Source organism: Phragmites australis, chromosome 6, assembly GCF_958298935.1.
Source record: "Phragmites australis chromosome 6, lpPhrAust1.1, whole genome shotgun sequence".
NCBI classification, from domain to species: Eukaryota; Viridiplantae; Streptophyta; class Magnoliopsida; order Poales; family Poaceae; genus Phragmites; species Phragmites australis.
Genome location: NC_084926.1, coordinates 44,856,621 through 44,871,055, shown reverse-complemented (window position 1 = coordinate 44,871,055; position 14,435 = coordinate 44,856,621). Strand labels below are relative to the sequence as shown.

At 47.1% G+C, this 14,435-nt stretch overlaps 1 protein-coding gene across 1 annotated transcript; it reads left to right on the top strand.

Annotated features, from left to right (window-relative positions):
- The first annotated feature begins 2,647 nt into the window (after positions 1-2,647).
- Positions 2,648-6,097, top strand: LOC133920732 (phytosulfokine receptor 1-like). Its single transcript, XM_062365326.1, has one exon. The coding sequence runs from the start codon at positions 2,840-2,842 to the stop codon at positions 6,020-6,022; it is 3,183 nt and encodes a 1,060-aa protein (XP_062221310.1). The 5' UTR covers positions 2,648-2,839; the 3' UTR covers positions 6,023-6,097.
- Positions 6,098-14,435: the final 8,338 nt, after the last annotated feature.

Sequence of the window (14,435 nt, the reverse complement as noted above, 5' to 3'; positions counted from 1 at the left end):
ACTCTCTAAATAAACCAAGAATGCATCACATAAACAAATAAACGAGCATATGATGCATGCTTGAATAACAATAAAGTGTCGCGTTTCAAAAACATTTGCAAAATATCGACAAATGACTCGGGTTGGAAAAGCTTTGAACCTCGGATAAGACGTCCTAAGTTCATAAGGCTTCGACCAGCTGGCGGTTAGACCGGGAGTATGGCGACGGTCAGAGCGGCGGCGTGCAGAGAGTTTAGTGTTCTAGCGGTTAGATCGCATGGTCTGGCGGTCTGACTCATGATTACGGAGTTTGACTGAGGTTTTGACCTATAACCAGCGATCAGATCGGCCTGAGCGGTGGTTAGACCGCGAGTCCCTATCGATAGCACCTTCGTGAGGTCACCGACGAAGGCTCTGGCAATTCCTTCGACCACGAAGGGTAACAAAGCGCTCTAGGAGACTAGTTGAGTGTTTCTAGGGTGGTTTGGACAATATTCACTGAGCTAAATTTGGGAAGTTCCATGTATGGGGTCTAGGTTAGGGTGGAGCTTGATTCTAAATGGAATAGGGACTGATTAGGGCTTGACAAAAAAATGGTAGGAGATGTCTCACCTTATCATATGGAAGCTTTGTATTAGAGGGGACCACTCCGGAAAAGCTCCGATTTGGAGACCAGGCTCCGGGGTGGTGTACATGTTCGGGGTGGATGAATCCACATAGAAACGCTTCTGGCGAAGAGGAGGAAGGGGATGAGCTCAGGGAAGTCCTCGATGAGCTTGGGGAAGTTCTCCCCGTCGATCTTCGATCGTCAAACACGTCGAGGTGGATCTTTCCTTCTCTCTCTAGGGTTGAGTGAAGAGTGTGAGTGAGAAGTGAGATCGAGATCGAGAGAGTTGACTGATTCCTTAAGTGGGCGCTCTATGCCCTGGCGGTTGGACCGCGAGAGCTCCCGGTCAGACCACGGGAACGATCTTTTTTCCTTTTTCTATTCTTCTTCGTCTCAAGAGTTTTAGGGGTTTTCCTAAAGATCTCTAAACCATTTTTTACTCACAAATATACTCACATTAAGGTGGGAAAAACGTGTAAAGGTTCCAAAAGTAAAACCATTGAAATCCGATCGATTAAAATAATAATTATACACGTAAAATATAATGACATGATGATTATGCATACTTAATTATGTAATTAACATCTTGGAATGTGACAAACAACCTCCAACCTCAGGTGCGTAGTCTGAGGAGACAGATGGGATGGCCGCTGGTAGGTCAATGGGTATACACGGGATGGCCACCGGGTAGGATTATATCGAGTGCAACACAAACCTGCGCGCTCGCATCCATGACTCTGTGCCTGACCTCATTGTCCTCAACCACGATATCTTAAAACTCCTTGACCCCGATTCCCTCATCACCAACATCGATTCCCGAGAAGATGAGGGGGCGGATGCGCCTATCCTAGCATCTTAGCGGGTCATTCTGGCAACAATTGAGCATGTGGCGAAGACGATAAGAGTGGTAGTGGTGAGGGAAACCAATCCCATGTCGCTATTGCGACATAAGCCGTCCACTTCAACCATACTAGCCATTGGCGTAGGAACGGATATCAACGCTGATGGGAACGCTGTCATAACTGTTCGACGACGACCATCTGCTTTGACCGTCCAAGAGTTCATGTATGGAGCTTCTACACACTTGGTAAATCTGCTTGTCTAATCTCTCTTTAGTCTCTATTGCTTGAGACACAATTGTCCTTTGTGACACAACGTCCTCTCAAACATGGTCATGTGTTGTCAAAAGGATGTATCACCGGTGTCTGATTGCCTCACTCATTGAGCGTCGACCATCGATGCCACCAACGGGTTATCATCATTAAACCCTAAATTTACCAACATGAATCTCCGTTGAGCCCGGTGAAGCTCATCACATATTCATGGCTCAACAACCTGCAACCTCAGGTGCGTAGTCTGAGGAGACAGATGGGATGGCCGCCGACAGGTCAATGGGTATGCACGGAAGAGGCTGACGGTCAATGAGATCATAGGATGAAATTCACACAAGCATATGTAATCTAGTCGAGATGAAGAATCGCTAGTAGCGGTACATAGAGTTGCTTACAATAGTAGCTACGGTGTCCTCATCTGATCATTTCGATGTTGACTTTTACAGCATCCTCCGGTCGTTGGCTCGTTGCTGCCACTCCAACCGAAACACAACCCAACATGCCTTCCCCTCTAGGCTCCAAGTGCCACGTGTCGTCCTCCACAGCCGTTGACTGCCATTAGTCCCCTTAATCACCGTCTACAGGAGGTCTAATGCAGCTCCCATTAGACTAAAAAATGGCCACTGTTAATAGGAAACACAAGCAAAGAAGAGGACACAGAACAATTTTCTTGCCAGGATGCATCATATCCGACAAAAGGAGCCAACTAAAGAAACCAAAGTTGCCAACCAAATCAAAGCAAGCACTCAACACCGAAATATATATAATTCTTAGAGATGGATCACATATCAAGCCATCTCCTTTATAAAATCATTTACCTGAGGAATTAGAACAACTCAGAGGCACGATATTAAACTTAAGCAACAGGGTCAAAACCAGACTAATAAACAACCTCTCTCTCTCTCCCCTTCTCTGGACTCGAGTCTACTCTCTCTCTCTCTCTCTCTCTCCTTCTCTGAACTCTAGTCTAGCTACTCTCTCTCCTACTACTTCTCGCAAGGGAACAAGCAAGCAAGATTCATGAACACAAGCAAACACAGATTAGAACGTGATCCCAAGATGTGAATTCTTGGTGCTTGTTTATCATTAGCTAGCTCCCAACGGCTGATCGATCACGAACCACTTTGTCTTGTCTCAAGACATGGGGAGCAGAGTGGCGATACTACTGCTGCTGCTGTCTGTCATCGCGTTGTCGCGGTCCAAGAACGGCGCCGCGCAGCAGCGGCGCTGTGGCGCCGGCGACCTCAGCGCACTGCGCGGCTTCTCTGCCGCCCTTGGTGCCGCGGTCGAAGGCTGGCCGATGGCCAACGCGCCCGAAGAGGACAACTGCTGCGATTGGCCCGGCGTGGTGTGCGGTGCGGCGGGGGGAGGCACGGTCGTCGTCGGGCTGGTGCTGCCCAACCGGACGCTAAGGGGGGAGGTGGCCGCGTCGCTCGCCGGCCTCGCCGCGCTCCGCGTGCTGAACCTCTCGAGCAACGCGCTCCGTGGTGCGCTACCCGCGGGGCTCCTCCGCCTCCGGAGCCTCGAGGTTCTCGACGTCAGCGCCAACGCGCTCACCGGCGCGGTGGGCGCCGGTGTGATCGAGCTCCCGGCGATACGCGTCTTCAATGTCTCGTACAACGCGTTCAACGGTAGCCACCCGGTGCTTCCTGGCACCGGCAACCTGTCGGCGTACGACGTGTCGGGTAACAACTTCGAGGGGCCCGTCGACGCTGCTGCCGTGTGCGGCGAGTCTCCGGGGGTGCACGTCCTGCGGCTCTCGATGAACAGGCTCTCCGGCGCGTTCCCCGTGGGGTTCGGGCAATGCCGGTCGCTTGCCGAGCTCTCGCTTGATGGCAACGGCATCGACGGCACTCTCCCCGACGACCTCTTCGGCATCACGTCGTTACAGTTCCTCAGCCTCCACACCAACTCGCTCTCCGGCGACTTGTCGCCTCGCTTGCGCAACCTCAGCAGCCTCGTCCGCCTCGACCTCTCCTTCAACGCCTTCTCCGGGCCGCTCCCCGACGTGTTCGACGCGCTCACCGGTCTCCAGGAGCTCTCGGCACCTAGCAACACGCTGTCCGGCAAGCTCCCCGCGACGCTCTCGCGGTGCCACCGTCTCCGCGTTCTCAACCTCCGGAACAACTCGTTCGTCGGCGACATCGCCCTAGACTTCCGCGCGCTCAAGAACCTGGTGTACCTCGACCTCGGCGTCAACAACTTCACCGGCCCCATCCCGGCGAGCCTTCCAGAGTGCAGGGGCATGACCGCGCTCAACCTCGGCCGGAACAAGCTCACAGGCGAGATACCGACTTCCTTCGCGACCTTCTCCTCGCTGTCCTTCCTCTCGCTCACCGGCAACAGCTTCTCCAACGTCTCGTCGGCGCTGCGGACGCTGCAGAGTCTCCCCAACCTGACGAGCCTGGTGCTCACCAAGAACTTCCACGGCGACGAAGCTATGCCATCGGACGACGCCGGCATCGCCGGTTTCCCCAGCATTGAGGTGCTTGTCATCGCCAATTGTGAGCTGCACGGCGCGATACCGTCGTGGATCGCCGGCCTTCGGAAGCTGAAAGTGCTCGACCTGTCGTGGAACCGGCTCGCCGGCCCCATCCCGCCGTGGCTAGGCGAGTTTCACCGCCTCTTCTACCTCGACATATCAAACAATTCCCTCCAGGGGGAGATACCGAGCAGCCTGACGCGGATGCCGGGGCTCGTTACCGGCGGCATTCATGGCGGCGACGACGAGGCGCAGGTGCTGGACTTCCCGTTCTTCATGCGCCGGAACACGTCGGTGAAGGGGCGGCAGTACAACCAGGTGAACAGCTTCCCGCCGTCGCTGGTGCTCGGCCACAACGGCCTCACCGGTGGCGTGCCGGCTGCGCTGGGGGCGTTGACCAGGGTGCACGTCGTTGACCTGAGCTGGAACAAGCTGTCTGGGTTCATCCCGTCGGATCTGTCGGGGATGACGAGCCTCGAGTCGCTCGACATGTCACACAACGCGCTGTCCGGCGCCATCCCGGCGTCGCTGACGCGACTCAGCTTCCTCTCGCACTTCGACGTCTCGTACAACAACCTCTCCGGCGAGGTCCCCGTCGGCGGGCAGTTCTCGACGTTCTCGCGCGGGGACTTCGAGGGGAACCCCTTTCTGTGCGGCATCCACGTCGCACCGTGCGCGCAGAGGGACCCGCCGAAGACCGTGGATAGCGGCGGCGGCGGGCGCAAGGAGCGGAGCGGTAACGCCGGCGTCGTGGCAGCAATAGGCGTCGGCACGGCGCTGCTCCTCACCGTGGCCGCGGCTGTGACGTGGCGGGTGTTGTCGAAGCGGCAGGAGGACAATGCCAGGGTGGCGGCCGACGACGACAGCGGCAACCTCGAGTCCGTGGCGAAGTCGACGCTGGTGCTGCTATTCCCAACCGACGACAGTGACGGTGAGCGGATGGTCACGTTGGAGGACGTGATGAAGGCGACGGGCAACTTCGACGAGTCTCGCATCGTTGGTTGCGGCGGCTTCGGGATGGTGTACCGCGCGACGCTGCCCGACGGGCGCGACTTGGCGGTGAAGCGGCTCTCCGGTGATTTCTGGCAGATGGAGCGCGAGTTCCGTGCCGAGGTAGAGACTCTGTCGCGCGTCCGGCATCGGAACCTGGTGCCGCTGCAGGGCTACTGCCGCGCCGGCAAGGACCGCCTTCTCATCTACCCGTACATGGAGAACGGCAGCCTGGACCACTGGCTCCACGAGCAGCAGGACGCCGCGCTGCCGTGGCCGGCGCGGCTCGGCATCGCTCGCGGCGCGGCGCGCGGACTGGCACACCTGCACGCCTCGTCGGAGCCGCGCGTCCTGCACCGCGACATCAAGTCCAGCAACATCCTCCTCGACGCGCGCCTGGAGCCGCGGCTCGCCGACTTCGGCTTGGCCAGGCTTGTGCTTCCGACCGACACGCACGTGACGACGGACCTGGTCGGCACGCTCGGGTACATTCCGCCGGAGTACGGCCACTCGTCGGTAGCTACCTACCGCGGCGACGTGTACAGCCTCGGTGTGGTGCTGCTGGAGCTCGTCACGGGGCGGCGGCCGGTGGACATGGCGCGGCCCGTGGGGGGCGGCCGGGACGTGACGTCGTGGGCTCTGCGGATGCGGCGCGAGGCGAGGGTTGAGGAGGTGGTCGACGCGAGCGTCGGCGAGAGGAGGTACCGGGAAGAGGCGGGCAGGATGCTGGACGTGGCGTGCGCCTGCGTGAGCGAGAACCCCAAGTCGCGGCCGACGGCGCAGCAGGTGGTGGAGTGGCTCGACGCCATCGCTGCCACAGAGCACGGCGTGAATAGCTGTAGCTGGAGATGAGAAGAAGATTGCAATTCTGAAACTAAAAGTTCTGGAGGACGTTCTAAGTCCTAACTCCTACATTCAATTGTGTGATCGGACATACAGTAATTGACAATGTAACAATCCGCGTGTGTATATATATATATGTATAGCATTGTCGGAATTAGATTCTATTTTTTTATTGTAAAAATTAAATTGTAATCGTAATTTGCAAGCTATAAAAAAAACTGAATTGTAAAAGTTGTATTATGATCTTAATCTATAAGCTAAAATAAATAGTTAAATTGTTACAATTTAGTAATTCATTTTTCATTAGCTTTTATAATTACAATATATTTTTTTACAATTAAATTTTTACGATATAGTTTCTTATAATTTACAATCTACAAGCTGATTTTTAGCTGTATGAACGAGGGCGCCCAACCTGATTCAAGTTTGTCGCAGTGCAGGCGAAACGGATCGTTTCTTGGTTGTCTTTGAGCAGCGGCAGCGGCGGTGAAGGCGATGATGGTGTCCTGAGGGCCGGGTACGGGCAGCTGGAGCATCAGCCCGGCCCACTGGGTTCTGCTGGGGGTGCTTCTTGTGTCCTGCCGGCGTTGCCTGCTACAACAACCACCGACGTCTGGATGAGTTGCTCCAAGGTCAGAAGCAGGTAGAAGCGCGCTTCATCTGCAAATGAATGAACTAGCGCTTAATTATGCTGCATTGTCTAACAGCTAGCTCGTGCTCTCTCTCTCTCTCTCTCTCTCTCTCTCTCTCTCTCTCTCTCTCTCTCTCTCTTCTTTTTTGTCAGAGGCTCACCCAGTAATCACGGCGGTCCGACAACTGACAAACTCGATTGAGGAGAAAATAGCATAGAATTAAGCGTCGCTGTCGGAACCATATATATAACGAGGCTTGCAACTCTGAATGAACCTGCCTATAGGACTACATGAGACAGTATATCAGTATATATAACAACTCAATTCAAACATTTGAATCCTCTCTGAAAAGGATGTCACCGTGTCACACCCATGTATCTCCTCCTGTTGCAAGGCAGCAGTTCAATATGAGCTTCAATTAATCATTGTGCACCTAAGCATCAACAACAAAATAATCCTGGATTTGTACCTCCACAATACCTCAGAAGAATTTATAAGCAATAATTCAAGGGTAAGATGCATCTAGTAACACTAGGGAGGGTTCTGTAAGATTAGCGCTGAGGGCCAAAGTTCAATAGAAATACATCACACCAAGATGACATGAGCCAAATTGTCATTTAGACAAATACATATTAGCGTTCGATAAGGAGACCAGTACTAGGTGGATGATAGCAATAGCAATAACATACGCAGAGATCCGACCGAGTGATTAGACGCGACAATATTCTTAAACATGGCGTAGTTAATCGATGAATACGACATGGTACATTCAGGAAAACACATTGGCATAGTGCGGCTAAACCCTCTCCCTCTCCCTGAGCCTGGTGGTCGCCTCCATCAGACCGTTAATCTCCATGCTTTGCAAGTACATAGCAATAGCAAGCCAAAAGTGACTAGTACAGTGATCCCATATAGCACACGGTCTAGCTTCCCATAGAAGCGAACCTTAGATTCTAGTTTCTCAAGTTCCTTTCTAAGCTTAGTTGTGGTCTTCCACAATTGTTGAATAAAAACTCCTGGCTTTTTCTAAAAAAAGAGAAAAGTGTACATCGGCAAAAATCTAAAAGCGAAAAACAATGGCAAAATGTTAAAGCCTTAGAATCAACATTCTTAGTTCATTACTATTACTGGTTGAACTAATGCTCCTGGTAATTAATTATATATAAAGTCTTATACATACATAGTGCTACATATGACAAGCAACAGTTGTCGATCTCCGCTAAGATGTCAGCTCTGTCTCCACACCTAGTGGCGGACACATCACTATAAGAACCGTCGTAGCGTCATATCCAAAACTTATAACCTAGGTTGGTCGTTGCATCATTGACACATCACTATAAGAACCGTCGTAGCATCATATCCAAAACTTATAACCTAGGTTGGTCGTTGCATCATTGACACATCACTATAAGAACCGTCGTAGCATCATATCCAAAACTTATAACCTAGGTTGGTCATTGCATCATTGACATATCATGATTTAATCTCTTTTTCGCTTAGATATCTTTTGTCTAGAAACATCATCTAAAAATATCAACATTTTGATAACTTTGAATCATTGTAGTTCATATCTAAAAATTATGAATGAGATCACTACTGGATTATGCATTATTGTATGTATTTGAGAATGTATAGTGAGTTTTTATCAAAATTTGGCTTTGCCTAAAGTACAATATGTTTGTTTGATTTAGCTAAGGCAACATGTTTGGATTGATAAGATTGTTTTAGATGTTTCAAAATTGAATCTTTTCTGCATGTAGTATATATAGGAATAAGATCGTCTGGGCATGACTGAAGTAATCTTCAAGTCCTCCAACAAGCGTTGACAAGTTCCAGCCACGATTTGACTCCCGCAGGTGCAATTTTCAATTAGAAGATATGTGCATAGAATATATAGATGAGGTGAGAACACTTCGATGATTCTGTTCGCTCGTCTTTGAGCATTGAAGGTGTCAACACCATGACTCCATGCGTACGTAGTCCTACACTTGGACCAACAACCAATGAGAGGGAGCATGCCGACCCAATACGGGAAGGGTGAGGAGAGTATAGCTTGGTTCAGAAGGCCTGGGCTATTTAGCAATTTTGTGCTGATTATACATGATCAGAACCAATTATAAGTATATTGATGTATTATATCTACTAATTTTAATTTTTATTTGAAAAAATTATTGGGTGCACAATGTCGCGGGATAATCTCTGATAATGAATCCGAGGTATACCTATCGATGGGTGCGTTGGTCTACGTTTCTTGCAGTTGGATCGAAGGGACACAAGAACACAGAAATTTATCCAGTTTCAGGCCTTTCACAGAATAATAACCCTACGTCATATGTATTTTCTTATAAATTAGATGAACTTGTTATAGAATGTGTCTTTTACTGTCCTACAAGCTGGGTCCTCTCTCTTTATATAACAGGAGAAAATATGCACATACAAATGGATCGTGCTAAACTCTGTGACAGATCTACACCTGACAAAGCTAACTACCCCTAGTTCATCATGACGAAGGATAGGCACGCACGTCCTGCTCTAGTCGTCCTGCATGCCCTGTCCCATCACCGAATGTCATCACACTCGTCTGTGAGGCCATCCCGTAGCATTGGACGGGTCACTGCATCACCATGCTTGCCCATGATCTTTCTCGTCAAAAGGGAGTGTCTGTGGAAGGAAAACATTTCAGTGAATGACATTAAATATAATTTGACTGGTTATGTGAGTATTTACACTGCGACCAGCAGGGGACTGATCGTAGGGTTTTGTTCTCGACCAGGGGACTGGTCGCGGGAGCCCTGTCTTGGTCGCAAGGTGAGGTTGTGGTCTTGAGGGCATTAGCCTGCCGGTTGACACGTGATAATGTGAGGTTCGTCAGGTAAGACACCCCTTACCTATTAGGTCGATACACATCTGTACATCCATAATATAAGTTTATCCTTGTCCACACCAAGCTAAAATATTACTAAACTTAGCTGCATGTTGTCACCTTGAGATCAGATTAGAGAGTATGCATGTGTACTGGATTTTCTATAGCTATTCCATGTATAGTAGTGTTAGTTTAATAAATACTATACATTCAACACATTCGTACGATTCACGTGTGTCCATGGCTCATTAGCATACTGAGTGATAACTTGACATTTTTTACATTAATTCTAATCATTTAATGAGCGAAAAGATATTTGTTGAGTAAATAATTCTAAAACTTAAGGTATAGGTACCACTCTCCATAAGCATCGTCTCATCAAACAGATTGACTTCTATGAAAAGGGAGACAAGTTAGGAGATCAGAAGAGAGTATAGGGTATTAGGGGTGATGCAAATCAACCTTTGCTTGCGTCTTAGACAGCTTCTGAAGGATCATTAGTTAGATAGTCAAGATTGAAATACATTGCAATTCGATCTCTTGATCCATTTGTATTGAAAGAATTTGGGATTATTTGTTTCATGCACATTTCTATTGGTAATCCAAGGGAAATTTTTTATTTTATTTATTTATTTATGATTTGCATCGATCCCTTTATAAGCGAGTAGTACTTTTAGGGCTATGGAGATGTAGGGAATTGGCTATGGTGGAGAGAATATTGATTGCTTCATTTCTTAATGGTGAATAATTAGTTTTGTTGATTGATTGTTGATTACGTCTGTTGTGTTTAATGCTTGATGTCTCCAAGGGGCGCCCGGGTATAATGATCTATGAATTATATTATTATTACTATCCCGATGTGCAAGAACAATCACTTTTTGTGTCGATGATCCAGAAGAACTCGGTGAATGGCAGGCCCGGAGGACGTTGGTGATCCTTCACGATCTGAGGAACAACATGTTGCTATAAAGCTTAGTGTGATAATCTGATTAACATCTTAATACTCGTTTGCTCGTCCAGATCGTGGAGTAATGGGTGTAAGCCAGAGCCATTATGAGCCTAGCAAAGGGTGGAATGGTGTTTAAGGGTAACATGACTATAATTATAATATGAGACTAGTAACATATTCACCTATATTTTGTTTACAACTATCTACACCTATCCATGATCTGAAATCTCCAAAACCCTATTTTCATTATTATCGCATCACCGTATTTTTATTTTCAACATTTACTTTATTGCTATTGTTCTTACTTTGTAGGATCGAGAATGACGACTAGAAGGAGGTGAATAGGCGCCTCAACAAATTTCTTTCCAAATTGATGATCTTCTCCTATTTGAACACCCAACATACCTCTACAAGAAAATCGCAACAGAACACAACATAAATACGCAGCAAAAAAATAACACCTACCTAGAAATTCTGGAAACTCCAAAGAAAAATCGAAAAACAAACTAGAAGATTCAACAAAAAGTGAGTCTTATGGTTGGAATCGAACACTAGGTTCCTTAGCAAACCAATCCATGACTCATCCTTACACAAAAGTTGAATCTCGAGAAAAGATCACTTAAGAAATAAGAGATGAACACCTGGTGAAGAAAGTCTCCAAGATGATGGTATCAAGGCAAGAGAATTCAAGACTCTATCATATATGCATATGTATATGAATTTTATGCCTTTAGCATCAAGAAGAACAACCTCCCGAGGTGTTAAAATTTCAGCTCAAAAGGAAAAACGAACATCAACACCAAAGAAGAAAAACTTGCACACTAAGGCAAGGGAACCAAAAGAGAAAAACTAGAAGGAGGGGAACTCAAGCATATGAAACAAAATAAACCTCATTACTCAAAGAGGTCACCCTATTTTCAGCGGATTACAAAGATTTTCCTCACAAAACTCTCACATATTACATAGGATAAGCACATATCCTCCTCTCTTCTAAAACACTAGCACAATGCTCTCATATGGGTGGTACAAGGGGCTCAAATGGCTGGTTCATCCTCTTTCATTGCCCTACCCCTCTATTTACAGGCCTAAGAAATTTGACCCCCAAGTTTTCTATTTTTTTTCAAAATAAACATCTCTTGTAGTACACTTCTACCTACTACCAAGACAATTTTAGTCCATTGAGGCTCAAATGACTGGTTCATCCTCTTACATTGCCCTACCCCTCTATTTATAGGTCTAGGAAATTTGACCCCTAAGTTTTCTAGTTTTTTTTCTTCAAAATAACCCTCTCTTGTAGTGCACTTCTACGTACCACCGAGAGAATTTTAGTCTATTTTCTTCTCCATTCATCAGACGGCCGTAACGCATTTACGACTTAGCTTTGCCTCAACACAAGCTTCACGATGGTGTTACATACTCCTTTAGTCCTCTCATGGTTTTGAAGCCAAACCGCGAAACCCTAGCACGCTTATCAAAGCGTGACTAGCCGCCACTTGCTTCCACCTGAAGCAAGCGCTCCGATGATGACATGTGTCCTCTGTCTTGCGATCTTAATCACCGACAAGTCTCTCTCGCTTCCGATCCATCGAGTCGCCTTGTCACTTGCATCAGCATTTCTTTCGCTTGACTTTGTCAACACGTTATCTTAATCATCTATTTTATGCTTTGCTTGACCTTAATGTATACAGCTAGGATCGCCCTTGACTCTGCCCAACCCTCCTTAATCGTCCGGCATCAAGCATTCGCTTAGCCTCGATCACCCGTCGTCGACCACCAAGTTGCATGCGTCATATACACACCTTAAAACAAGCAAACACATTTCTCCATACTCCAAAACATCTTCAGGTTAGCATAAAATCAAAAACTTTAACTCAGAGCACGTCCTGTAGAAAACATGAACACCAGATGTTCGATGTGTTCTACTCCTGAACACCGGACCATCCGGTGAGTGTAACACTATCTGTTACAAGAAAATTTTTCTCTCTGCAAGAAAAGCTCTGGTGAAAGTTTCCAGTGATCTCATGTCCATCGTCAGAAAATCCAGTGTGTACCAATCCACTGAACCACCTTCTACAACCTCTCTACAATAAAAGGTCTGGTGCATTCTCCGATGTTCACAATCTCAGCACCGAACTATCCGGCGTACATAATCAAACTTGGCATAAAAAATCTCCTTTCTACAAAAAATACTCTATCGCTCTCAAAGTCCATCACCGGACCATCGGGTGTTTGCTTTTATTTCTACTTCAGCACTAAAAATACTCCGGTGATACCCTCCGTTGTAGCCACCATACTCACTGGACTTTCCGATGCAATGATCTCTAATTTTACCCAAAAAATTACTCTCTACAAAAATAGTCCAACGAGTATACACTACCCACACTGAAACTTACGGTGAACACCGGAACATGCGGTGTATGTAATTTTTCTGTGTACGGAGAAGAATTTGCCAATTTCAAATACCGTCAACTCGAGTTAGACATGAACAAGAATAAGCATCCAAAAACACATTCTAACTAAGTACAAGACACATCAACTATTGTTAATGGCTCATCACATACAAACCAAGACACTTCTTCACTTGATTTTTCATACTTCATTTATTTCCATCATTTACTTATTTAATTATATCACCTCCGCACATCTTTACATTTTATTTGCAACTATATTAGTAATAGTGATATAGTTCTTTCGTAAACGACCAACTTTTCTTTAGCTCATTAGGTTGGATAACCTTTATACTCTTGAGAGAACTAGTTGCACTATCCTGTCGCTTGCAGGTAAAATCACACATCACGTTAGGTCATTAACACTTCACTTATATAGACCGATGTTGGCTATGTGGAGCCGTACAACGGTCGTACAATCGGTCGTGTGCATAGCATTCCCCTTATTAAACGACCAAGGGTTGTTTGGTGTAAACACAAATTTGTCATGAGGTGGCCAAGCCAAAGTTTGGCATACAAAAATCTGGGCCACCAATTTGGTGACCAAGGTATTGGCCAACATTGGCCTCCAAATGAATTAGGTGGCTAAATAAGAGGGGGTGTCAAGCCAAATTTTTGCACCCAACTAACCGGTGGCTAAATTTGGCCAAATCTATCAAATTTTGGATTGACCATATTGGGCACACTAGAGTAACAAACAAACAGCCCCCAAATGACTTTTTATGACCAAAATACCCATGTTGAAAAAACAAATAACAAAATAATGATTTTTTCTTTATTAGCATTAACAAGTAAAAACATAATGTATTTTAGCATTCCAAAATTCCGTGTTTCTATTATCATGCTAGGACCTAATGATAAAGAATAAAGAAGAAAAGGAAAACTCTCTCTAAAAAAAGAGAAAAAGCTAGTAGCCAACAACCATTATATCTATAGGAAAAGTAGGCAGATAGCTCACATTGGCTAGCATCCTTCATGCAGGCACGTAACTTTGGGGATTTGTCGCGTGCTACGAGCATCCTTCACCCAATAAAGCGTAGGTGCCCGCATGATGAGGGTGCACATCGTCAAGCGCCTGGGTGTCATGGGCGAGAACCACCTTCAATGGGTGGCATAGAACGTGAATCGTAGCAAACGGTGGGGTCGATTCGCGAGGCGGCGGGTAGCGAGCACGCCAATAGAAGGCATCGCTTGGGAGCTAACTTCGGACGTTGCCAGGAGCCTACATGGACCAGCATCCGAATCTCTCCAACTCCAACGGATAGGCATGCAAAGTCCATCCCCTATTTCTATGTCTAAACCCACCTCCTCTGGTGAGTTTGGACGAGTAAAATATGAAATACCTATTTTCCTTTTCTAAAACCTTCTCATATCCATTTTTTTCTCATCAAACAAGTAATTAAACTTATCATATTCCTCATTTCTCTTTCCCTGCTCATAATTACAAGGATCCAAACGCCACCTCACCTCATCCCGTACACCCCCTCCATTTACTATCTTGCCCTCTTGTGTTCTCGAGAACTGCAGCATG